At 39.0% G+C, this 27969-nt stretch overlaps 1 protein-coding gene across 4 annotated transcripts in view; it reads left to right on the top strand.

Moving 5' to 3' along the window:
- BIN1 (bridging integrator 1) overlaps positions 1–27969 on the top strand; it is a 2421789-nt gene that overhangs the window by 1600301 nt on the left and 793519 nt on the right. For all 4 annotated transcript variants that reach the window (XM_044060666.1, XM_044060667.1, XM_044060664.1 and 1 more), the window contains one exon: positions 23230–23305. In XM_044060666.1, the coding sequence (XP_043916601.1) occupies positions 23230–23305 (76 nt within the window). The remainder of the gene's footprint in view (positions 1–23229; positions 23306–27969) is intronic.

Here is a 27969-nt window from a genome sequence, read left to right as displayed (position 1 = left end):
CTCATTCTGCAGCTAAAATAATTAATTTTTCTCTTCAAAGTGTGTGATGTTGACTTCCTGAATTATGTTAAGCACCTAGTTCATTAATAAAAATCAAACTGTAAAATATGTGCTACAAAATAGTAAAGTAGAAAATAGTAGGTAGTCCACAGTTGAGTTAAAAATGGAAGGCAGTCCACAGTTGAGTTAAAAATGGAAGGCAGTCCACAGTTGAGTTAAAAGTGCAATATCCTTTATCGAAACACACAAATGTAGTTAGAAAATCCTGTCCTTATTCTTGTTTTTTTGTTTTATTAAGTCTCTCAGGGTCATCCTTATCATCCTGATCCCTTTTCATCTTCTTTAGCTTACGTTCCTTACAGTGTCCAACTCAAAAAGAAGTTCAAAACCCAAATATGGACTATTTTGATTCTTTTAATAAACTAGAAAAAGAAGTGAAACACATGAAAAGGTTATTTGGGGAGCAAATTTATTTACAACAAAGTCTAGATAACAAGAGAGTACCTAGAGGACTGCGCCTTAACAAGAAGCCTATGTGGAATAATATGGATAAAACCCTGACGGCTGAATGGTTTGATACTTTAGCTAAGGGCAGCTACAACCTCATAAGACTGCTCCTTAAAAATAACCAGGCTATAAAGGAGGCAACTAAAGCTGTTATTTCAGAGCTGGAAATGGCTATATTAAATGAGAACCATGTAGACCTTGATGAGAAGTTTGATTCTCCTAGAGCGAGGGTAAAAGGCTTTGAACAATCCATTAAAGAATTTAAACTAAAGAAGATGATAAGGGATCATGATGATAAAGATGACCCTGAAATACTTAATAAAGCAAAAAAAAAAAAAAAGAAGAATAAAAACTGAGGATTTTTTAACTATGTGTGTTTCAGTAAAGGATATTCCATTTTTAACTCAGTCTTGGACTACCTACTGTTTTCTGTTTTAATATTTTGTGGAACATATTTTAAAGTTCAATTTAATGAACTAGGTGCTTAACATAATTCAGGAAGTGAACATCACACCCTCCAGATGCAAAATTTATTCTTGGTTTGTTATTCTTTTCTCCTTACCTTACAAATGCTATTAATAGTAAATAATTTATAAAATTGTTCATAGATTCTTATTTTATTATCAAATTGATGGTTAGGATAACATTTTAATGTGTTTTTATAGCTACTTCATTATAGTTAATGTTTTCCTCTTACAGAGTTAGATGTTTCTCAGTCAACTTGTGTTTTTGTTCCCACAGTTTTGATGTTCTGTAAAATTAATAAATTGGTTTAAAAAAGTAACAGGGTGTGGGTGACAAATCCCCTGTGTTGGGAGTGCAGAGGGACTCGACTTTTCATAATTAAAACCTCTTGTTGTAGTATTTGCTGTTTATGAAATTTAAAAGGTCCAGTCACTGTTAATGCTGACTGACACTCATCCAAATCAAAAGCAATGGCTTGAGCCTCAGCATATGAGCTATATGCTCATGGCAGACCCTCTGAATTGAGGCAACTGCAGCCCAAGTGATGCATGATTTAAAACTGAAGGGCTTGTAGGTTTGGTGCCCACCAAGATCACTTTAGGTTGATATACATTTGTTAGTATAGCTGTTGAAATGGGGCATTATCTTTCACAAACACAAACTTCTGCCCACAGGTAATATTTAAGGGTGGTGCATATCTGGAATGGGGGAACTAAGAATTTTGTCCATCAGCCTCTGGAGTGCTGCAGATGCTACACAAAGACCAAAAAGGCAATACTTGATAGTGACAAAGTTCATCTGGAATGGAAATGACATTTTCTCCTTATTGTCTGAAGCTAGCATGTTTTGGCAGTAGCTTTTGGTTAAGTCTAAAATGGCAGAAGTTTCTCAGTCATTTTGTTCACACAGGATAGGAGATACAAATCATATTAAGGTATGCTGTTTAGTTTCCTGAAATTACAGCAAAACCTCATAGACATTTTAGGCTTGGAAAACTAGTAGAGTGGGGACTATAGCACTCATTCTGGAATTCCAGGATTTTTCTGTAGCCACAGTCAAGGCATTTTTCATACTTCTCCACATGCTTGGCTTTAGGAACGGGTATTTGATAAAGCCTTAAGTGTACTTTCTCTTCAGATATAGCTTCTGTTTTGTGCTGAATTAAACTGGTTTTATCAGGCAACTCTAAGACTATGTCCTTGGCACAGATTCTTATACTTTCTGAGATTTTGATTTTAGGACATGCTTCTGGGACCCTACCTTCCCATCTAAACAAACTTGTACAGAAACTTCAGTTTCTTCCCAGATTCAGAACCTTTATATCATACAGCTGTTCGAGTTTCCTTTTCCCCAGCCGTGATACCTTGGGTTTGACTTCACCTACTTTCTGTGTCAAATATAAGGGGCTTTGCCTCTTTGCAAGAAATGTATTTTCAGTATTGGATACTAATGCAAGTACCTCACCTTCTTGGTTGAATTATCTCAGATGAGCATTTGTTATATTTTCTCCATTGTGCCTGCTGTGTTGTCTCTATATGTTCTCTTACTACAGGCATTGCAGTTCCTAACCTGATCTGTAAAATGTTCTGTTACACCTTTAAAGGAGGGTTTTTCAACCCATGTTTCTTTTGCTATATCTAGTAAGCTTCAGGGATGTCTGCCATATAGCATTTCAGACGTGTAAATCCATTTATGGCTCAGGTTCTTATTTATCTGTCTTTGTTTAGTGGGAAAGTCTGACAAAAGGCATCAAACAAATCACAGCCTGGTGTGCCAAATCACAGCCTGGTGTGCCACTAAAACTGTTACCTCATATGTCACTTCACTTCTGAATAGAGTTTCCCAGGAATTATTTCTTATAAAAACACACACATCAATCCAGAGTTTAGGCCAATCCATCCATTTCTTAAAATATGCACTGTAAAATATTTGACTTGAATTGCATTCTGGCTGCTCATATGGTTATCTTTGCATAGTTAGTCTGTTCTAGCATAATGTGAACTATGGTATTTAATGCCAAGCTTTACATAACAATGAAACATTTATCAGTTTCTGTTAAATAAATTTGTTAGAGTCAGACTGTAAAAATCATCTGGCATTCAAAAACAATGTCAGTCAATAACAAACAGTAATGCAGGAGAACTCAAGTATCTTATACTCTAATGTACATTAGGAGGCAAAAAACCATACACAAACTTGTACAGAATTTTGTCTAACTTTATTTGTGCAGTGTTTGCCATTTTATATCATTTACAATCAGCTTTTGCCCACCTCACTGACGTGGTCAGTGACAGGGTCTTTACATCATAGTAACTTATGAAAAAGTGCTGAGATAGTGCTTTTCAAAAATCTTTTTCCCATGAGAATATTACAGCCTTGCAAAGCACCTGGTCAATCACAATGTCCTTCCGAGGATGTAGCCAATCCAAGGCTCTTAGATTAGCTCGAATACAATGGATGAATGTCTCTTTAATACATTTCTTTGTCCCTTTCCAGCTGGACACTATCTCTGATAGTGCGCACAAGGCCATTCTTCTGGTGGAAGCAGGAAAAGATACACATGCACACAGATTCATTATTTTCTAACTTTGCAAAATAATCTTTACTGACAGAAATGAGCCAGCCGAGCTGCCAAGGCCAAGTTTCTAATCACACTGCAGCTTATGCTTCAAGCAATAATATGCAGTTTATTTCTACTATTATTCTAGTAAAACAGAATTAAATGCATTACTATTTTTCAACCTTTGCTCTTCATATGGATTTGGGCACATTTATTCCTGTCTAAAGCACACATTTCTCTATATATCTGACCACACAACTTATATATATCTGAATGTTTGAATACACATTTTCCTAAGCAGCATATATGTAAATATATATTTTCCTAGGCAGCATGTATGTAAATATATTTTCTGGGCAGCACATATGTGAATATATATATTTTTCTAACATTCTCCCTCCTGTTAATGCATTTCATTCTATTTGAAACATAAACAGTATCATTTCATTCCTTAGCCTTTTCCTTTCAAGGACTTTCAGCTAAGTTAGTCATTGGTTTTATATTTCAGAAAAGCATCATTTGAAATTAATCTTTTAATTTCAACACTTTGGTAAAAAGTTTCAGTAGCAGATATATCAACAAATTTTTGATTAATCTTTTCATGCAGGGAATTTCACAGTAAACACATGCTCCTATTAAGAGTATACCCACACAAATAGCAATTAAATGTTTAATAGGATGGAACCCCACCCCCCCAAACAGATTCTGGAAAAAGTCCGTCAGTGGGTTTGGGCCTGGTTTAGTCATTGCTGATACTTGCTGAATTACCTCTAGGTGGTCATTGATTTCATGTTGGTTGTCTGGAATGTACGCACAGCATTTTTCTTCGTGTACCACCTCTTGCCGCTAGGGTGAAGTAAAGAGCCATTCGATTTTGTAGCACAACAGTTTTTATTGCATTCAGTTCATTAGTCACCAATTCTAGGGTGGAAAAAGTTGCATTGCTCATGACTTCTTGACAGCTTTCTCAGCTCCCAGATCGATTTGACTGCTCCATAGGCTGGTGGTATTCCTGCCCTGGATATAACACTGTTGCCCAAGTTCATATGAGTCAATTTACTTTTGTCTTTCACTGAATTATGGCCTTTTCAACCAGCTTCGATTTTACCAACTGGATTCACAGGTTTTTTTTTCACTGGACCTTCAGATTCTCGAGCTGTTTTCCTTACGTTTCGTATCTTACCCAAAGGTAATTCTGCAGTATGTCTTATTGCTGAAACCAGATAACCCAAAAAACAACTGCGGACCAATTCTCAGGTAACCATTTATATGCCTTTTTCCCACAAATAAAATCATTACTTTGGTACTAATACGTGTTATCCCTGCATGAAACATTTTTCTATTCTTAATAGACAATTGCTTAGTTAAGACTGGATTGTCACATACTGCATTTAATGTAGTTTTCATTGAACTCAGATATGAATCATGGTTAGTATCACAAACAGTACCGCCACTTGTGACTTTAATGTAACATTTATAAGACATTGTTATATTACCATTACTCCAGCCCACCTGGAGGGTATTACTTTGTAGAAACATACAACTCCTTTTTGTGTGACAGGTAAAAATAAAGCAATTTTGTCCTGTGATCTCACAGTTTCTGTATAAAAAACTTTCCAAAGTCTCATTTTATCCCCAGAGGGACAGTGGACATTACAGTCTTTTATATGCTGTTGGTATAGCTGTACAAACCCAGCAATTTGAAATGTGCATAGTTTCTGTATGCACAAGCTTCATGGTCAGGTATGTGTTAAAGTTTGGATGCCAGTCTATAAACAGTTCATCACGTCTTCTCACTTTCACTTGTGTGGTTGAGTGCAGGGAAAAACCACAATAAGAGAAAAATTGTCACACTTATAGTCAACAAATGCACAGTTAACAAAATAATTATGCAATAGTTCTTGGGTTGCTCTGCTTTTTGTTTGCTTTACTCTTGGCCATTTTGCCCTTGTGTATCAGTCACAAAGTTCTTATTCAGCTGAAAATTCTTTTGTCTGAAAAAGAGTTAAACTGCAAAACAGATTTATTTATTAACAGTTTCTTTATATAATTAGCTAGTGAACTGTCAGCCTCCAGCTCTGCAGGCATGAGAGCTTTTACTGAGGCACATAATATGCCCTTCCAAGTACTACTTCAAAGGGGATCAAACCCTTTACATTTGTTACTGTTTTCATGCTCAGCAATGCTAGAGGTAAACAGCAAATCCAATTCTTCTGAGTCTCACTCATCAACTTCCTTAACTTGTTTTTAAAATCCCATTGTACCTCTCCACCAGTCCTGCTGACTGTGGGTGGTAAGCACAGTGATTCCTTAAGGAAATCCCAAAAATCTCCCAAGTTGTTGAATTGTCTGATTGACAAAATGTGTCCCATTGCCACTATAGATTCTTTCCGGTATGCCAAATCTAGGAATTATTTCCTTTACTAGGGCCTTTGCCACTGTTGCTGCATTTGGATTCCTGGTTGGAAAAGCTTCTACCCATTTTGAAAACATATCTATGATCACTAAACAGTATTTCTTTCCTTCACATTTATTCAACTCTATGAAGTCCATACAAATAGTATGGAATGGATATGGTGGTGTAGGGAAACTCCCTTGCTTGTTTTTAAATGCTCCTTGTGCATGGTGCTTGTTACAAGTATGACAAGCTGCACAAAATTTTATTGTATAATTTATGTATCCATATGTTTGGAATATTTTATTTACTAACTGTACCATCCCCCCTGTTGAGACATGGCTCTGCCCATGGCTCAACAAAGCTGCATATCTAAATAAATTAGACGGTAATATTGTTTTTTTTTTTTCCCTTTGGAAATGTACAGTCCATTCTCAAAAATTGCACCTTGTTTTACCCAGTTTTGTTTTTCTGCTTTTGTAGTAAGCATTTGCATTGTTTTTAACATGTCTAAATCTAAAATCTCAAAGGGTTGTAATTTTTCATTTAAAAATAAAGTTTCTGAGTCTGAGGCTGCTTGCTTTGCAGCTGCATCAGCTCGTGCATTACCTTTTGAAATCTTATCCTGTTGTTTTGTATGAGCTACACATTTACAAATAGCTACTTTGGTAGGCAACTGAATAGATTCTAATAGCTCCAAAATAAATTGCGCATGATTAATAGGTTTTTCACTGGATGTAATCATCCCTCTATTTTCTTTATTGTTGTGCAAACACATGCACTGTAGAAAAGCATACTGATTATCAGTATATATGTTTACTTTTTTGCCTTTTACTAAAATACATGCTCCTGTCAAAACTACCAGTTCTGCTGCTTGAGCATACAAGTTGTGTGGCAAAGTTTGTGCTTCTAGATTTTTAGTGTCTGTAACTACTGCATACCCCACCAGATTTTTCCCTGTAGGACCCCTTCTGCATGAGCCATCCACGTAATATGTCACCTCAGCATCATCCAAGGGCATATTTGTAAGATCTTGTCTAGGTAAAGCTAACTGTTTATATGAGGTTGACTCAGCAGTATGGTCATACATGAAAGATGTCTAGCAGGAGAAAGGTATGCAACTTTTTCTTGTAGCAGAATTATTGCAACTGCATGAGGCATTCTCAATGTGAGAGGGTGGAATAACACCACTGAGGCTGAAGCCTGCACTGCCATTGCTGCTGCAACTACTGCTTGTACACAGTGAGGCAAAGGTTGCACCACTGGGTCTAACTGTGATGAATAGTAAGCTTATGGGGCATTGCTTATCCCCATGTTGTTGCTTTAATACTGATGTCATGTACCATTGCTTACAATCTATGGTCTAAAAAAACGTTTGTGATAACTTGGAAGTCTTAAAACTAATGAAGAAGCTATTAACTGCTTCAACCTGCAGAAAGCCATTTCTGCTTTTGTTTTCCATTGTAAAATAATTTGGTACCCAGTTCCAACAAAATTAGTTGTACCTAAGAAAAGACATTATTTCTTTTTAGTTGTTGGTTTGGGTGCTTGCAAAATTGCTGTTTTTTCCTTTTTCTTTCCCTTATCTAGTATTTTACCTTTATTGAATATCACATATCCCAGGTATCTAACCTGTGTTTTTTTCCCAAAGTTGTAACTTACTTTTGTTTACTTTGTGTCCTTGTATTACTAAAATTTTAACAATGCTACTGTATTCACCCTGCACTGCTGCTGGGTGCTGTTAGCAAGATGTCATTTACATAAAGTAAAATTTGACTACTTTCTGGTGGGGTAGACCCTGCCAGGTTGCTAGCCATTTTTTGTGCAAATATTATTGGGCTCTCACAATATCCCTGTGGTAGTCGAGTATATGTATACCTTTTACCCTGAAATGTAAATGCAAACCAATATTGACTATCAGGATGTATAGGTATTGAAAAGAAAGCATTGCTTATATCTACCACAGTAAAATACTTTTGTTGTGGCTTTAAATCATTTAACAAGGTATGTGGGTCTGGCACCGTGGGTGCTCTAGGTATTACTGCATTATTTACAGCTTATAAATCTTGTACCATCTGCCATTCCCCGTTTGCTTTTTAACAGGAAATAGGGTGTATCACATGGTGAATCAGGAGATTCTACCAGTACTCCTTTTGAGTAATGCTGCTTATTATAGGCTTAATTTTTACTTTTGCATTCTTTTCCAAAATGTATTGTCTTTTCTGTGGTCTAAAAGCTGACTTTGGGGTAATTGTAACTGGTCCTGCTGCTTGAATAAGCCCTACATTTAACTTGCCTGTTGACCACAGAGTTGTTGGAATTTTACACAAGGCCTCTTCTTTTTCTTTTAATAAAAATGCTAATCAGCTGTCCTTACTAGATTGCAAGTGTACAGCTGTATGTGTCTGTGTCAACCAATTCAGTTTTGTTTTTATATCCCTTGTCCTGACATTTTTAAATCAGTCTGTTTTCCCATTTTGTTACCTTATTTTCCTAAGTCTGCCCATTTAACACTTTTGTTTTTTGTCAAGCTGACATGTGGGCAGTCTATTGGACTTATACAATCTCATGAACTCCTGAGGTAATGAACAGCTTACTACACTGTTTCCCTCAGTATCCCAGCATAAAGTTTGTAATATTAATTTGTCAGCAGGATTTTTACTTATATTCCTTATCAGGTCCTGGTGTGCTACAGTAGTATGGAGTACAATGTAACAAGTGCTGCTGATCAGTGTCAAGGGAGGGTACCTTACTGATGGCTACGTTTATCAGTTCTTTGGTTACTGCCCTGGACCAATCATAACTAGGTCCTGGCTGTACCAATAATAGGCTTCACCCTCTGATCACACCACAAGAGCATCCATTTGTCTTTGTGCTTCCATACCCTGCATGGTAGGAACTACTGCTATGCCAAATATCTGCACAAGGTCTCTTCCCAGTAAGTTTACTGGATATTTTTGCAGAAACTACAATTTTACTTTTCTGAGTCATACCTGAAACAGGGTCAGTTATTGCTATATTATGGAAAAGTGGTTCCCTGTATAGCTGTCCATTTGCTGCTTTTACTAATATATAATCAGGTGATTCAGAATGTTTTGGTAACTTGGAGGGTGTATCAAAGTCCGTGACGCTCCTGAGTCACACAGGAATTTGACCAGTGTTGCCTCCAGGAGAAGTGGTACTTCTGGTTTTGTATTTGCTAGGTAGAGCTCCAGGCTCAACAAGGCTAAAGCTAAAATTTTATTTTCATTTTATCCTCTACATCTGTTTGTACTTTCTCTATTCCCTCTACTACATTCACATTTTCTTTTTGTTTATTAACCTTTCCTGATGATTTTTGGTTATTATCACTATCATATAGTCAGTCCACATCTCCTTTATCTTCTGTCATTGCTTTCTTATTTTGTTTATAGTCCCTAGCTAGATGCCCTTTTTACCTGACTGTAATACAAATACTTCAGCTCCGTCTTCAGCAGTGAAGACTTGTGCCTTTTTTTCTTTTTACTATTAAAGTGTCTTTCAGTACGTCTAGCATACTCAAGTAAGGCTTACAGCCTGCTTGTTCAGTGATTTATCATATGCCTTGTAATAAAACTACTAACAGAGGCAATGCAACCTTTTAAAAATGTATTTTTTAATTGTTGTTTTAAGCATTTTAATGATCTAGCATAATATCCATCTACTGTCTCATTTTCCTGTTGTATGCATTAATTAATGCAAGTCCAGTCTGCTCTAAGTTTTCATTTTTTAGAGATTCTGTCTGTTAGACCTTTCACTCTGTTGTCTAAAAATGTTTCAGAATTTTTTAAGCTTCTGTTTTTTTTTTTTACAATTTGCTTCCTCAATCCACCTATGTGCTTGAGGTATGCCTAGTTGGTGCTGTTTTTCTTTTGCCTGACGCCCTGCATCAGATTAAAGCTTGTTTAAGGAGTTTAACTAGTGAAAGTTTATCTAGTTTACTATCAAATTTATAGTTGTTAACACATTTTGCAAAATATCTCACATTATCTGCTTACTGCAATTGCATATGCTTCACATTATCTGTTAGGGGCGGATCTCGTGATCTCTTAGTGCACTGATTTCCCATGTCTTAAAAAAGACTGTTACGTAACCCTTCTCTTGTACCACGTGGTATCTTATTTCCCCATATCCACAGTAGTGTCTAGAATGACTGTTTACTTTGCTTTGTTATTCCCTGATCTATGACTCAAGATACAATACTTGACTCTCTCTCTCCCTGCTATCACAAACCTTAGCAATAGCACAGTGTAACCTGGTCCCTGATCTAAAACAAAGACAAAGAGGGAAATTCTTCTTACCTGAGCCTCCTGCTTTGACTGTCTTTTTCCTTGGGGCCCAGTCTTCCGCTTTTCAGCCACAGATCAGAAAGTGGACAGCCTCTTTACACACAACAATTCAGTCGGAGGTCTTTTCACTTTAAGAAGAACCATTTTTTCGGCAGCTTCTCCTGCAGATTTATCACCACTCATGCACTCTGTGACCTGCAGCTTACCAAGGGAATTCGCACGATTAGGACCAAAATGTTAAATAAATTTGTTAGAGTCAGACTGTAAAAATCATCTGGCATTCAAAACAAATGACAGTCAATAACAAACAGTAATGCAGGAGAACTCAAGTATCATATACTCTAATGAACATTAGAGGCAAAAAACCATACACAAACTTGTACAGAATTTTGTCTAACTTTATTTGTGCAGTGTTTGCCATTTTATATCATTTACAATCAGCTTTTGCCCACCTCACTGACGTGGTCAGTGACAGGGTCTTTACATCATAGTAACTTATGAAAAGTGCTGAGATAGTGCTTTTCAAAAATCTTTTTCCCATGAGAATATTACAGCCTTGCAAAGCACCTGGTCAATCACAATGTCCTTCCGAGGATGTAGCCAATCCAAGGCTCTTAGATTAGCTCGAATACAATGGATGAATGTCTCTTTAATACATTTCTTTGTCCCTTTCCAGCTGGACACTATCTCTGATAGTGCGCACAAGGCCATTCTTCTGGTGGAAGCAGGAAAAGATACACATGCACACAGATTCATTATTTTCTAACTTTGCAAAATAATCTTTACTGACAGAAATGAGCCAGCCGAGCTGCCAAGGCCAAGTTTCTAATCACACTGCAGCTTATGCTTCAAGCAATAATATGCGAGTTTATTTCTACTATTATTCTAGTAAAACAGAATTAAATGCATTACTATTTTTCAACCTTTGCTCTTCATATGGATTTGGGCACATTTATTCCTGTCTAAAGCACACATTTCTCTATATATCTGACCACACAACTTATATATATCTGAATGTTTGAATACACATTTTCCTAAGCAGCATATATGTAAATATATATTTTCCTAGGCAGCATGTATGTAAATATATTTTCTGGGCAGCACATATGTGAATATATATATTTTTCTAACAGTTTCTTCATAGCAATGACCTCTCAAGCCTCTGATGTGACCCAGTACTTTCTGTTACTATTGCTTTATGACGTTTGTGTTAGTTGTATACTTGCAGCTTATCTCTCATCTTCTCATTAACAGGGAGAAAGTTTCCAAATTAGATACTTTTGAAAATAGCAGTACTACTGATTTAGTAACCTCACAAAATAAGACTACATGAATTAACATTCATTTTCTGAAGAAAAAAAAAGGAAGTCTTTAATTGCAATGACACACATTGACACAGTGTCAGCAAACTGCAGCAGTGTATCATACTCTAAACAGGGCACTCAAGTAAGGTAATGACAAACAATGAGCAATGTATATGTGTTAATCAAGCAATGATGAAGTCACTGCAGACCACACTGAGCACAGGTCTACTCTTAATCCCTCCATTTGACAATGCTTAACATTCATACCACATTTACAGAGGCACACCTCTGCTCCCCACAAACACAGCCACCCACACCCACACAACATACCAGTCAACTTTAAGGCTTTTCCCACCTCTCTGCAAAACACTGCTGCTATGGCTTTGGCAGATTAAATCAGTTGATGGATGTCAGCTCAGGACTCCCATCCCTACCTATTGGAGCCAGTCCACTGCGCTTACACAAGTTTTCCCTTTAACAGGGCAGCACGCAGGTGTCAGTACAAATTTGCTCCATGGCTGTTTTACACCAAACACACACACACACAAAACAATGATACATAGTTAATGTGGGCAAATCTGTTTGTTCATTGTCGCAACACTTGTCTCCAAACCCAGTCTTACGATACTTACTACCCATCACCTTGTCAGCACTTGTCAGTCCACAGCTGAAAATCTTGGTGTCCACTACACTTTGACTAGTGCATGAGCACACACACATGCATGCACATTATACGTATTGGTAAACAGTGGGGCTTTGACTCCGTCTTCACAGAACGGGGCTTTGACTCCCTCTTTGCGGAACAGTGCTGTAATGGCTAAGAAGTGCAAAATCTATTTGTGCATGTCACCTCAAGACATCCCACAAAAGTTCCAACAACCTCACTGCAGTGACACCTCTGTCTCCCAAGTAAAGCTTCAAGCTAGTGTCAGTCCAGCTTTGCTCCACAGTTCTGTTATTCTACATATGCAATAATTACACGCGCCCACAGAAACACATATCTAGAATGTCACATGGCCATGATGCAATGGATGGTTCTGTACAAAACAGTGTTGTATGGGTACTAAGTCCAAATCAGCTGCTGTTTTCCTGTTTTCACGCAGACACACACACACAAACACACACACATGCATGCATGCATGTGCGACCCCTCCCCACATGCTCTCTTACACACAGATGCTCACCCACACACACGTGCACACACACAAAATGCTTACCCCCCCCAAACACACACTTGCTCGTGCACATACACACATGCGCATGCACTAGTCCCCACATGTGCATGCTCACCCACACAAACACACGCACACTCGGTCACACACCCACACGCACACACACACATGCTCACTCACCTCCCAATGCACACACGAGCATTCGTATACACACACATGCCTGCCCCCTCATACATGTGTGCGCCCAGCCTACATATCAACACTGCACCACTTACTCTAAAGTGTAGGAAGGAAACCTCATTGATTCAGAAATTAAAACAGTAAGATTCAGCTAGTTGAAAGCAGAAGTGTGTTTTCCGCTCTTACATTTTTCACCCTTCATGACGAGGCTCCTGTCAGGCATCGCCTTGAAAAAGAGTCCGCACTCATCAACATTAAAGGTGTCATCATCTTTGAAGCCTCTGGCTAAGTCCGGGAACTTTTTGATGAACTCTTCCACAACTTCTACTGGGACTTCATTGGATTCACCACACAAGATTTTCTGGGAGATCTTGTGTTGCATTTCAAATTTCTCGAGCAAGTCACTTGATGCTTGGAAATTTGCCACCCCGAATTTCTGGGCAAATTTTTTTAGCAACTTCTTGGATCATCTGCCTAGAGATTCGGGCATTAACTGCCCTCATTTGTTTGAACCAGCTTAATGTGGCTTTATTGACTTCATCGAGGGAAGTTTTCCTCCTTTTCTGCTCTAGGTCTCCCCTTTCCTTACCATATCTCTCCAAGTACTCATGTTTACGTTTTTGGATGTTGCTAACTGTGGTCATGTTAACACCAAAATGTTTCACCGGCTTTCTTTGGCTGCTACTTTCCAGAAAATGTAGATCAGTTTTTCCTTCAATGTCAGCTCTTTGAGTTCTTTCCTTTGGGCCTTCATATCTCGATTAACTTTAACATTTTTCAGTAGTTGCAGGTTGTACCTACATTTCAGACCAGTCCTTTACATTAAAAAATTCTTCAGAAACACATGACAAACAATAGGATGTTAGGCGTAATCCAGCACATGGTTATAATAAAACATGAAAAAGAACTTATGCTAAAGAAAAAGTAATACAACTAAGGAGCAAAGCCCATACCTTCTAGCCCTTGGTGTAGAGTGGACTCAACTGATCAAGTTATAGAGGGTAAATTAATATTGTGTGTCACAGTCCAAGTGGTCAAGATACAACTTACAGAGGTGGTCAATATAGAGAGGTCAGTCCTCCATTGAGTACATGTGGTGCATGTCCGGTCTGTGAAAATTAGGTCAACTTAAGGAAGTGGTCAACTATGGATGTTCTACTGTGTGTATGTATGTATGTGTGTGTGTGTATATATATATATATATATATATATATGTGTGTATATATATATATATGTGTATATATATATATATATATATATATATATATATATATATATATATATATAATATATGCACACATACACTCCATCTGGCACAGATATCACCATGTCTAGTAACATTGTGATGAGATCTCTGGGGTATGACAGCACAGTGGTTTAGCGGTTCATTCTCAGCTGTGGTGCCATCTGTGTGGAGTCTGCATATCTTCCTTGTCTTCATGTGGGTTTCCTCTGGGTGCTCCAGTGTCCTCCCACATTACAAAGACATGCATCTGGAGGGTTTCTTCCCAGGCCTCTGCTTTAAATAGGCTCTATCCTAGTCAGAATTTCCCAGTAACAAATGTTAAGTAAGTAAATGTATTTTCCAATAGGTAAGGATGTGAGTCCTGAGCTGACATCCATCAATTGTTTTTGTTTGCCAAAGCCATTACAGCAGTGTTTTGCAGAGAGATGGGAAAAGCCTCAAAGTTGTGTTGGAGTGGGTGCCTTTGTGTTTGTGGGGAGTGGAAGTGTGTCTTTTTAAGTGTGGTGTGAATGTTATGCATTGCCAAATGGAGAGATTGAGTAAAATTGTTTGAATGCCCTGTTTGGAGTATGGTATCACTCCTATAGCTTCTGGTACTGTTTCACTACATATGTCCTGAAGTATGTACATGCCTGTCTAATTTGGGGTAGTTGCAATGGAGAACACATGAGGAGTGTCAGATCTCTTATCAGCGTACCCCACAAGTGTCCCTAATTTTGGCTTATACTTTTTTTTTGACATGCTACAATCCATAATGCTTTTTGAAAAAGATTTTGGATTCTCATGAACAAGTAATGACATTCATTGCATTTAAAGACTTCTTTTTTTTCTTCAGAAGATGAATGCTAATTCATGTAGTCTTATTCTGTGAACTTACTAAATCAGTAGTATTGCTTTTTTTCAAAAGTGTCTGATTTGGAAGCTTTCTCCACGAGTGTGTTACTGAAAAGATGAAAGATATGTATAATTATAAAGCTAAGATTGAAAGGATGAGAAATATGCTATAAGTATAGAGCTAAGACAAACTACATAAAGCAATAGTAACAGAAAGTACTGGGTTACATCAGAGGCTTGGGAAGTCATTAAGAGGAAACCGAGAAATGTTTCATTGTTATATAAAGCTTGGCATTAAATACCATAGTCCACATTATGCTAGAACAGAGGAACTATGCAAAGATAACCACATGAGCAGCCAAAATGCAATTCAAGTTGAATATTTTACTGTGCAAATGGATTGATTGGCCTGAATTATGGATTTATGTGTGTGCAATTTTAGAACAAATTCTTCGGAAATGCTATTCAGAATTATTGAAGAGACATATGAGGGAACAGTTTTAGTGGCACACCAGGCTGTCATTTGTTTGATGCCAATTATCATGCAAAGTTGACTAATTAATTGAATCTAGCCAAGTTGTGAATGTGAGAGAGGGGAAATGTGAGGATGAAATTGGCCAGGAAATGAAACTAACAAAACTGCTGTTTGTAAAAAGTCTTTTTATCTCAGTAATTTTTGACACTTTTGCAGGCTTCCTTCAGAGAATGTGCAGTACGTCAGTAGGAACAACATTTGTAAAACTCAGTGCAGACAAGTCGGTGACATGATCTGTGCGGTGTTCCATTCTGAGTGAATAAGAGCAAATGGTAGGGCTCCTTTTTATCACAATCTTTGCTCTCATAGTGCATTGTGGGATAGATTTAGCTTTACAAAGTAGTCAGGATGTCTGTCCCCATGACAGCAGACAAGGATAAAAAAAATAAAATTAGGAATGAGTACTTATTTTGCTGTAGGTAGCTTTGAGAGGTGCAGTCATTCATGGAAAGATAAAAAAAAATATATGATCTGATGTCAGTTTATATTCATTCCTCAGCAGTTGGGTTCAGATCTGACTTAGCTGCTTTTTTTTGCATTTCGTGGCCATGTGAACATCTCAAGCTCTTCCCTTACCCATAATGCTCTATTCCCCCTAACCAACCACAGATCTCATTTGCCTCCTTTGTGTACAGACGTGGTTGCTGTGAGCTGTCGAGTGTTAGATAAGTCATTAATAAGTTGAATACTTGTTACCTTATATTTTTTTATCCTTGTCTTGTATATAAATTCTATTTTTCCTCCCTTATCCTACACTACTGTAGTGTTTTCTTACTTTGCCATTGCTGGTACTGTCTTTCCCTTTCCAATTACCATTGTTGGCATTCTCTAATTACCATTGTTGGTAATTTCTTGTCTTCCTCCTTTTTTCTTTCGGGGGGGGGGGGACAGTTTGTTTGAGTAGCTTGCATGCTTTATTCCTTTTTCCATTGCCAAACTATGGCACTCACTCCCAATAGCTGTTAGAACCACAAGTAATACCTCATCCTTCAAAAAAATTACCATCTGTCAGTAAACCAATTTCTACTCCTCTTGCACCATCCATGCTGGCTGTTTATCCTTATCTTATTTATTACAAATATTTATAAATAACTGCTTATCATAAAATTACATAACTACAAGCTATGTATGTTAAAATGTATACTTAAATTGATATTTGTATTTAATTCATATGTACATCCTTTCTATGTTATTGTATTGCTTCTTTATTTCTTCTCTAACATTGTGTGTATTTTAAATGCTTTGAATGTTATGTATTTACTTATATTTACTATGTATTCTGAATGTTTTTAATGTTATGCACCAATATATTCATTGTCTTGCGGAGCTTTAATCCCCAGGCTTCCACTGAAAATGGTTTCATTTGGCCCAGTGGACTTTCCTGGTAAACAGGTAAAAACAAGGTTACCTGACAAGCAAAGCACCCTCAAAACGAAAAAATATCAAAATGTAGTCCAAAAGTGAGGAGTGCACCAGGCTGCAAATAAATCTCACCAAATCTTCCACAGACTGTCCTTTATTAAGACAAACAGGTAAAAAAAGAGACAGGTAAGCTTTCAGCGTTGGTGTAACGCTTCTTCAGACCTTTAAAGATGTATGAATAATGCATCCCTTTATATACCATAGTACATTGCACCTTAATTGATTAAAGACCACAAGGTGTAATTGATGTAATTAGTGATGCTTACAAATTCAAACAAGTCTGAGTATAAATGTCTTACTAAATTCTACAAAGCTTATGAAAGCACATACAACAGACTTGTGAAAACACACATAAATAAACTCATAAGTTAAAAACACATATGTTAAAACATATATTAAAACATATATTAAACATATATTAAAAACATATATATTAAATACATAATATAAATGTATAAAATTCAGTGGTTCAAGGGTCTACTGGCTAGAAAGGGTTTGAGGGATATCTTAGGCTACAAGCCCATTTTTATGGGCTCAATGATAAGAAAGTTTCTAAGAAGTCACATTCAAAGACAATATCATTGGATCTGTTGGTGTGAGATGTGTGATCCACTTCATCGGATCCTATACCCGGGATCCAAAACACTTACCTCGAACCAGGTATACGTCTTCCTTGCATCCGGTCTCTTCCCCTTTTTTTTTTGGATTGACCCTGACACTCCATGTTCCCATCAGTGGCCTCATCCTTTCATTCTTCCAAGAGCCTGACAGAAGCCAATATGGATTCTCTCGACACAAATTCAGATGGGAATTCTCCATGGCTCCTACCCCTTCAGGTCCAGAGGTCTGTACTAGTACTACACCACCCATCTTGGCTCCTTCTCCAATCTGACCCTTAGCTTCTGAACCCTTGGAGCTGAGTATTTCAGGACCGTCCGTGTCAGATCTAAAGATTTATATATCTTTGGCTCCAATACTTTGTCTTAGTGCACTGGTTCTGAGTGTGTTGGAGATGAATCATCTTTGTTGGATCCAAACTATTGGAGTCAACTTCAAAGTTGTTGGAACTATCTCTGCACTGGACACCTTGGCCTCAACGTCTGCCTCGGGCAGATTGCCTTCGAGTTAAAGGGAGTCGACAGTCCAGAAGCATATCTCCCCAGAGCAGTCTGCCTTTGAGGTAGTGGAAAGAGTGTTCTCTACTTCAGGAGGACCGAGAGTTTCACCTCCCCTTGGATCTTCCCTCTTGATCCCATGTGTCTCTGTGCCCTCAGCCTCATCACTCTACTCCACAGACCACCAGCCCAAAGCCTCCAGGCTACCCAGAAGGGTATACTTATTTCTTCTGATACTTCTCCTGAACATCCCACTGAAGAAGTCCTTAGAAAGAGAAAGTGCAAAAAGAAACACTTAGACTCTCCTCAAGAGTTGGGTCACCGAAGATATCAATTTTGATGAGAGATCCCCAAGATCGCCACCTGATGACATCTCCTTCCCAAAAGGAATCGGTGTTCCTGGAAACCTTTGGGTCTGGGCCATCTTCCTCCTGGGTGACTCTGCCCGCAGATGAGCTCGTTGATTTGATCTCTAGGCAAATGTGGAAGGAACCCAACACTGTTGAGCTGATCCCTAAGAGACCAGTCAGGATCCTGGCACCAAGGAAAAAAGTTTTGGAGCAAGGGAGTACCAGTAGATACCATGATCATATAGGCAGCCAATAAGACAGAACTTGCAGAACAGATTTCATCGGTCCATCCCCTTAACAGGGAGTCCAGGGCATTGGATGGATTTTGGAAGTGTGTATATACTTCAGACAGGCCACTTGCAGAGAGATGTGATTACAGAACTCACCAAATCTCTCTGTGTGACTAGTACTTCCATGGCAAAGAGTTCTAGTGCCTCACAGTTGGCTACCCTACAGCTGATCATGAATTCATCCATGAGGCTTATTTCATATGCAGTTGAAAGTACCTCAGTGGATTCTGACATTTCAATTAGGAGCCAAGCCCGGATGTATTTGTGTGATTTTATGGAGCTCTTCAAGTCTTCCTTCATCAGTGCACCTTGTGATGGAATTCACTATTTGGCCCTAAGGTAAAGGACACACTCTCCAGGTGTGAGCAAGATGGTAAGACCCTGTCTGCAGTGGGTGTACATTTTTTGACCCGTCAAAGATCCTTCTGTAGGAATCAGCGAGGTGGCTGAAAGATGTGGTTCCAAGTCCCAGAGTCCTTTCCAAGATCCATGTAGAGATAGTTCTCTGAGAGGTAGAGGGGGAAACTCAAATGGAAGTTGCAGTCTGTGTGGCAGAGGAGGCCGGCAAAACCAGGGATGTAGAGATTTCTTCTCTGACAGACCTTATCAGCACTCCTGAAAGGAGGCCCAATTGCCCAATTGCCCACCTCTGGAGGCAGTCATGGGTCATTTATCTCTGCACCAGAGAGCCTGGCTAGACATTACAAAAGATACATGGGTGCAGAGGATTATTTCCAGAGGTTATGTAATACCCTTTTTCCTGTCCCTCCAACAGTAAACAGTGTTCCATCCAGTCAGAGGAAAGCAACAGCTCTAGAAATAAAAAAGCTGTTAGAAAAAAAAGAGTCATCCAGGAGGTTCCCCCAGACCAGAAAGAGTCTGGAACTTACTCAACATTCTTTTTAGTGTCAAAGAAAGCAGGGGACTGGAGACCAGTTTGATATCTGAACAAATCAGTTCACTATACAAAGTTCCAAATGGTCACAGTTCAGTCCATATTGCTCTACTTGCACAAGGATGACTGGCTGTGCTCAACAGATCTGCTGGATGCCTACTATCACATAAAACTTAACAGATGATCCAGGAAATACCTACTCCTCTGGCTGGGAGCCAGTCATTGTTCATAGGGGCCTTCTTCAACACAGCATTAGTGATAGCCTCTCTTCCCCCTCTCTTCCCTTGTCAAAGGTACAAACTATTCAGTTTCAAGTCAAAAAGATAATTCAAAATTCTTTATCAGCTTGATTGATTCTGCAGACCTTGGGGTCAATGTCCACTCAATAGTTCTAGGTCCACTAGCAAGATACCATTTGATAATTCTCAATGGACCTTAGCAACTCAGTGGTCCATTCTGGATCAACCTTTGTCCACCCAAATCAAATTAACTCAGGCTTGCAAAAAGAACCTCTTGTGGTGGATTCACTCAGATCAGATTTTAAAAGGTCATCCCTTCATTCTTCCTCAGGCTTAAGCCATAGTGACCACAGAAATTTCCCAGATTGGGTGGGGGGGGGGCACTTCTTGGGAAAGACAGTCCAAGACACTTGGTCCCCCGAAATGACCAGCATGCATGTCAGTGTCCTGGAAATGAGAGCAGTACTCCTAACACTGCAGGCCTTTCAAGACTATCTCCCTTCCAGGACTATTGCAATTCAAATGGACAATATGTCAGTGTATGGTACATCAACAAACAAGGAGGGACCAAATCTTATCCCTTATGTCGAGAGGCTCTGAGAGTGTGGCAATGGCTGATCTCATCCAGTTGATTTTTGATAGTAACTCACATTCTGGGGAAATCCAAAGTGACAGCAGTCAAGTTGAGCAGGTCCATTTTGTTACCTCTCGAGTGGTCTCTCAACAGGAGAGTTGCAGAAAAGATATTTCGCCAGTGGAGTCAACTTTACTGTGACTCTTTGCATCTCCCCTCAACAGCAAATGCAGCAGGTTCTTTGCCCTGATCCTCCCACTGGGGGAATCACTGAAGTTGCTCTCTTTCAGTCTCCTCCTGCATATACCCCCGGTCTCCTCCTGCATATTCCCCAACTGCCTTAATCCCCAAGTTTCTCCAGAAACATCTCTGTTGAAAAGCAAATTCATCCTCATTGCCACTTATTGGCCTCATTAGATTTAGTTTCCCTTTCTTTGGCCTCCCCTAGTTTACTCTGCATGGATTCTGGATCTAATTCCAGATCTCCTGTCAGACATGATTCACCTGGACATTTCAGGCTTAAAGTTAATGGTATGGTTTTTCCACTTCCATTGCTTGCCAGACAGCCTACTTTGTCCTGCCCTGTTCATTGTATTCTTTTATCTTCCCTTAAGGCTTCCACTAGGAAGATTTATGGAAGTAAATGGAATAGATTTGTTTGTTGGGCGCAGCAGGAAGATACTGACCCTTTTTCAGCACCAATACATAAAGTTCTTGAGTTTCTAGCTAAAATATTTAATGAAGGGTCTAGTTCCTTACTGCTAAAATACAATTAGCTGACAGTTCCAATTTTCATATAGGAATTACCAGTTTCACCTTAGCTTCCTCAAAACATTGTAAAGCTTTTATGAAGAGTACCCTTCTTCTGAGACCATCTTTTAAAGATCCAACTCTACCATGGGATTTAAAGTGGGTATTGCAAACCTTGACTCAATTTCCTTTTTAACCATCAGCAAAATGTGAACTAAAGTTTTTATCCTGGAAGACTGTCTTCTTGGTAGCTATAACCTCTGCTCAAAGACTTTCTGAACTTCAAGTCTTATCTTCTAAGCTTCCTTATCTAATATTCCATAGAGATAGGGTAGCACTTTGAACCAACCCTTCTTTCTTCCTAAGGTGGTATCAGAATCCAGCATCAGTCAGTCCATTAATCTTCCAATTTTCTTTCTATATTTCGCAAACAAAGGAGAATACATGTTTCATTTGTAGGACGTTCACAGGCAGTTATGTTTCTGTTTGCATAGAGCAAAGAATTTCGGGGGAACAGATCAACTGTTTATTTCTTTTGCGGATTTGAAATTGGGCAAGCCAGTTTCAAAAGTAACTTTAGTCAAATAGTTGACTGATTTTACATCCTTTGTTTATGACAGATTGGGCTTGTCTTTGCCAGGTCCATGGCAAAATCATCAGTATTTTTAGCCAGGTCTTCCATGGACAATATCTTTGTGGCTGTAAGCTGGGCTATTCGTCATACCTTTATTGCTCATTACAAATTGGATCTGGTCTCAAGGGGAAGAGCAGCCTTCAGCTCAGCAGTACTCAGGAATATCCTTCCTTAGAGTCCTCCCGGGAATTCAGGTAGCTGGAGGCTCTGTCCCAATTGTTGAGGAATGAATGAGAATTGACAACATCATATAAAGAAGTGGGTCTATATCACATAGTCAAAGTTTTATAATTTCGAACACAGAATGTTCGAACCATTCCCTTCGAAGGTACAAAAATTCGACTAGTGAAAAAAAAATAAAAAAGAAGTAAAAACAAAATAAACTGTTGTAAGCAGGGGGCAAGCCCCCCTGCACCCCCACACCCCTGCTACTTAAATATACCAACTCCGAGATCGCACCACATTGAAGTGAACGGAAACCTCCCCTTATGGAGATTTCCGTTTAAACACTCGAAATTGTACAAGTTTGAACTTATGGTCTCGACCATATGGGGTTCGAACTTGTACAAGTCTGGCTATGTGATAGGAACCCAAAGAAGTTATGTACGTATTATAACATTTCATCTGTGTTGTCCATTTTCATTCTTCCTCAGTTCCCCTCCCACCAACCCCCTACCTTTTAGGTACTAACTTCTGGAAGAACGAGAAGGTTATAAGGGAACCAGTGTTCCATCTTTTGAGCTCCAGGTTTTGGTTCCTCATACTGCTGTTCTAATACTTCTATGAAGCTGTAAGGCCAGCAAACAAGATCTGAGGTTGGTTAGGGAAAGAGAGCATTATGGGTAAGGGAGAAACTCAAGAGTTTCATGTGACCACGAGCTGTAAAAAAGCAGCTGAGTCGTATCCGAGCCCAATTGTTAAGGAAGAATGAAAATGGGCAACACATATGGAATGTTATTGTTAGTACATAACTTCTTTTTTTTCATCATTTGCCCGTATTAATATTTCAACTGTAGTCAGACTGCACACAAATATTAGGACAATCTTTTAAAGAAAGGTTTACTATTTTGTACTGCAAATAAATAAATAACTCAAGTTATAAAAAATCCATTGAAGCTACCTTCTGACTGCATTAAACAAATGTGTAAACTATGATAATAAGATTTCAGTACTATGCTCATGGAGTAATTTTTTGCTGATTTATTATGTAGTTTGTCATAGCAGGTATGGCACACCTGAACTCATGGAAACATACAATTTCAAAAATGTAGGAAATTGTGACAAATTCTGCTGTGTCACTTCACTACATGATCTTTAGCATGTATGAAATACCAAATACTGTTTTATTAGGCACTCTAGTTAGATGTGAGATTTAGATATCTGCTTTATATTTTTTGTGTGTTTAAGAGATATATTTCAACTTCTTACAGTATACCGTCTTTCTTGTTTTGACAGTCGTGTTGGTTTTTATGTCAACACATTCCAGAGCATTGCTGGCCTAGAAGAAAACTTTCACAAAGAAATGAGCAAGGTAAGCCCTGTAGTTTACATTGCTTCCAGAAAGGCAAACAGCATTCCATGTCGGCTGAGTTGTACTTTTGAATGATACATGCTTTTTTCAGGTTTGTTTCTCCACTTGTTGGTTGTTAACTGGGGTAATGATCCTAGAGGACTCCTTTTAATCATTGCCTGAGTAAGACATGTTGCACAACATACCAAACACACCCAGCAATATATATACAGTTATTATATGTTATGCAGTGATTATTGTATAAAAGTATGTTTATTCTGCACAAAACACTAAGTTCATTTGGTCTTTATTATATACTAACCCTAAAGTTAAAGGTCTGGTAATACAGGAATGAAAGTAGTTCAACAACATTCTTAATATCCTTGCAGCTAATGCTGATACACATAACGATTTATAAATTTTTATCATATTGGCATGGCTGAAGTTTTGCATTGTTAACCATTTAGAAAGAGTTAAACTCATGAACCTTTAAGCTCAGCTTCATCAGTATGATTCAACAAATTTATATTCATTGGTTAAATTACTGCAGTGTTTTAAAATTATCAACGGCCTAGTAATCTTGACAAAGGGCAGTCACACCCCCTCTTTGTCATATTTAAGTATATCTTTAAATAAAGATTCATTCCAACCTAGCTCATAGTCTTGCTAATGTCTTCATGTTTATGTTTTTTCAATAGTAACTTAGTTTTCATTGATTAATAAGTTGTACTGTTTGACGTTTTTATGTTCAGCACCTTTTTCATTAACTATTGGATTGTTATTTAAAGTTGAAATAAACTGTAGTCATTTAAAGTACTAATCAGGGATTACTATGAAAAGGAAAAACGACTATTATATAACATGATGCATTGTGGATTAAAGGAGCTTAATACCACAGAGCTACAATTTTTTATTTGTTACAGTTTTTGGATCAGAGATGTATTTGGGCACTTTTACCGGCTCAAGCACTGATACTAAGCAGCTTCAGCAAGGGATAGAATATTAACATACTTGGTGTAACAAAAATTATTTTGGGCTACATGTAAAAAATGCAGTGTAGTAGCACTGAGCAGAAAAGCTCAGATATTATGAATAGTGATCCCCTTCAGACAGACTTGTCATAAAGACCTGCACACTTATAACGATAACTCTGCTTTTCATTTGACCATTGTGTTTCTTGCATGATCAGGAAATTAAATGGTCCAGATCATTTCCAAGGGAATATTCTCAAAATCCAGAGAGACTTAATAACACTTTACTTCTTCCTATATCAGACCAGTTGTTAGATACAGTGCCGGTGCATACAGATTCAGGCATATTGCTCAAATGGAAGGGCCCCAGAGATGTATGACCAAAAAAATGAGAGACCTTAAAATCCTTAAACTATGCCAGTAGATTAGCATGACATTCATTATACCTACTAGTCTGTCATATGATCCAAGGTGAGCTGTGACTTACATTTTAAGCCATAAAGGACTTAACTAGTTGCTATACCATACACTCAGACTAGAGACTTGTGTCTATACCAATAAATAAACAAAATTTGTTGAACAGATGGTTTCTTAAGTCAACAAGTTCCCAGACAGTGGAATGTTACCACTACAGATTAGGCAGAGTGCCACTTTGACTACTCTTAATTGTAGTTGTTGTGATTGGAAGGATAGACGCAAAATTACCAGAGTTATGTACGGCCTTACTCGGTTTGGAGGGCATAAAGGTAGCAAGAATTTATAGGTTTGTCTGCATAGATATGTATATTGCTAGTTATCTTATGGTTCCTGTGATCTCTTGCCTAACACTGTTCCTGTGTTTTTCTGTTTCTGTGTTCTGCACTGATCTAAGTTTAAGAATTTGGGAAGGGGAGGGACAGTTGCATGGATGCTGTCAATGTCGCTCTCTTTACTCTAAATTCTTTAAAGTCTTCACAGTTCTTAATGCCAAGTGGTAAGCTATCTCAGATTTTTGGGACATGGATTGAAAAGGCATGATTATTAGATGTCCTTCCATATCACTGTTGCAGTTTTCTTTGGAATAGGGATCCTCTGCCTAGGGCAGACCAATGTCCAACCAGTATAAAGCCTGTAGGTTGTAATGGGATTGCTGTATGTCACATATATGCTACCCATGCATGGCATAGGGCATAAAGGTGACAACACGGTTTACCATCCTCAGAACTTCTTTGCCACCAATTCAAACACAATCTTCGATCGTAAGTCTGAATGTGCGTTTGTCTGCTGGTTACCAACCTCTTTCAGATAAGTGTCCCATTGGGGTTTCTTGATTTTCTTATCTTTGTTTTACCTTGTTTCTGGTTGTTGGTTTCATGTCATCCAGAAAGGGGGAAATACCAGTGCGGGAAACAGATTCCCCATAAAGACCATCTTGAGCAGTGCTTGTTCTGTTTAGGAGCTTCCCACAACTATGTCTTGTGAGATTTGTCAAGCTTTCATCCATAAGACATTGCGTACTTGGCTTTTTTACCTTGCAGTGTACTTCAAGAACCAATGACTTAAACTGTTGTCTAAAAGACACTGTGGAAGAATCTTCCTGGCCCGAGTGTCAGCTGTCTGTGAAGAAAAAGACCAGGAAAACTCTGTCAGATTCTTCGGCTGTACCACCTCCACTGGACATCTCTGTTGAGGCTGGTGACAGCCTGGACGATCATCCGGTTTCTTTCTTGGATTCCTCTGCCATGACCGCTTCAGAGGCTGGCATGGATCTGACTCCACTCATGTCCATGAAGGCTTTGCAGATGTCTGCTTCAGGTGTATAGGGGGAACCACTGCTGGTTATTACCAAAGGACCTAGGAAGGTTCCTCAGATATTAATTATGGAAGAGACTTCCATTACCATTATAGAGTGTCTTCAGGAGTCAGAACCTTCTAAATTTTTCAAGGCTGAAGTTCCACTTAAAAAGAAGCAGAAGACTAAACACATTTCGTCTACTACTAAGGATCTTCAAAGTCAATGGCAAACTTCTCTGAAGGACTGTTTAATGCACTTATGGCTCGGAAGCCTCCACAGGGGGTTTCTGTTCCTGCTCCTCCTTGGTCTTCGACCCCTCTTAAGAGACGTAGGGAGCAGGATTCCTCTGCTGATGATACTGATTCCATTAGACTGTGGTTATGAGGTAAAAGAGTCTGTCAGTCCTGACTCTCCTTTTGAGGAGATTTCTTTTAGGTTCATAGGTTCATACTAGGCTATCTGCCCTAGGGCATTTATAAGCCTAGCCAGAGTGTGTATGGCTTTCGCCACCCATTTTAAATTAATTTTGCTATGCCCTTTTTCGAGGTTAGTATACTGTGCCTCTGTCTAACAGTGACACAGAAGTGATACCCGGGGTAAACCTACGATCTTCCATCCACTCATCAAGATTCCTCTTGAAGAGAGTCAATGAGGGACTCTGCCTAACCTGGACTGGGATTTTATTCCAGAGTGAAGGGAGCCTCTGGGTTATGAATCTGTCCCTCCAGCATGTCCTATTTATTTCAGTGCTGAGGTTCAAGTCTCTCGAGCGCGTAGCTCGATGGGATTTGGTTTTTCTGAGGTGCAGCATGTCCATTAATTCCGAGTTGGACATGGCTTTATACGTCAGGCACAGATCGCCTCTGAGCAGGCGGTATGCCACTGAGTAGAGCTGGAGTTTCTTTAACCGGGCAGCATACGGCATCTGTTTGAGCCCCTTGATCCTCTTGGTGAGGTACTTTTGGGGTCTTTCCAGTTGCTGCAGGTGTCTGGTAAGGTACATCCCAAAAGGGGCATTGTACTCAATTATGGGCCTGATGAGGGATGAGTAAAGAGGCACGATGACCTCCCCTGATCTAGATGTGAATCCCTTCATGATTAGGTGGGCTATATAAAATGTTTTTCTAACCACTTTGGCCACGTGGTTGTCAAATGAGAGATTGCTATCAACTTGGGTCCCCAGGTCCCTAATTACTTCTTCTGTACTTAATGGATTACCACCTATGTGGTAATTTTTTGCCAAAGGGGATGACTATACACTTTTTGGCGTTTAGCTTGAGGCCATGGCTCTGGCACCAGTTGTCTGTTTCTATGAGGCCCTTTTGGAGGATGCTTGTGTCGGCTGGAGAGTCTATTATGGCGCCCAGTTTGCAGTCATCTGCGAACTTGGTCAGCCACAGTTCTTCCATGTTGGCCTGTACCTCCGAGAAATATATACCGAACAAGAGAGGTCCCAAGACTGAGCCTTGTGGGATGCCACTTGTAACTGGTTTGGAGTCTGACGTGGCTCCAGCAATTCTAACCATGTGGGTTCTGTCCTTGAGCCAGTTTGCAACCCATCTAGTGACATAGGGGTTTATATTTAAGCTGGTGAGCTTATCTATAATGCCCGAGTGGGGTATTGTATCGAAGGCTTTTGTGAGGTCCAGGTAGGCTGTGTGGACCACCTTCCCCTTGTCAATGGCCTTCGTGACTGTTTCAAAGAAATCGACCAGGTTTAAGAGGCAGGATCTGCCCTTAACAAAGCCGAACTGGGTAGGATCCAGTGTCTGCAGGTCCCCAATATCTTTATTTATAAGGTCCATGATGATCCTTTCCATAGCTTTGCAGACCAAGCTAGTGAGACTTATGGGGCAATAGTTTCCAGGATCCGTTGAGGCACCACCTTTGTGGAGAGGGACCACTGTTGCTGTACGCCACTTTTTGGGTACATATCCTGT

This window comes from Protopterus annectens, chromosome 2.part0, assembly GCF_019279795.1.
Source record: "Protopterus annectens isolate FY-2018-M chromosome 2.part0, PAN1.0, whole genome shotgun sequence".
Lineage (NCBI taxonomy): Eukaryota > Metazoa > Chordata > Ceratodontiformes > Protopteridae > Protopterus > Protopterus annectens.
Note: the sequence above shows the minus strand (reverse complement) of the source record. Positions and strands in the feature narration are given on the sequence as shown.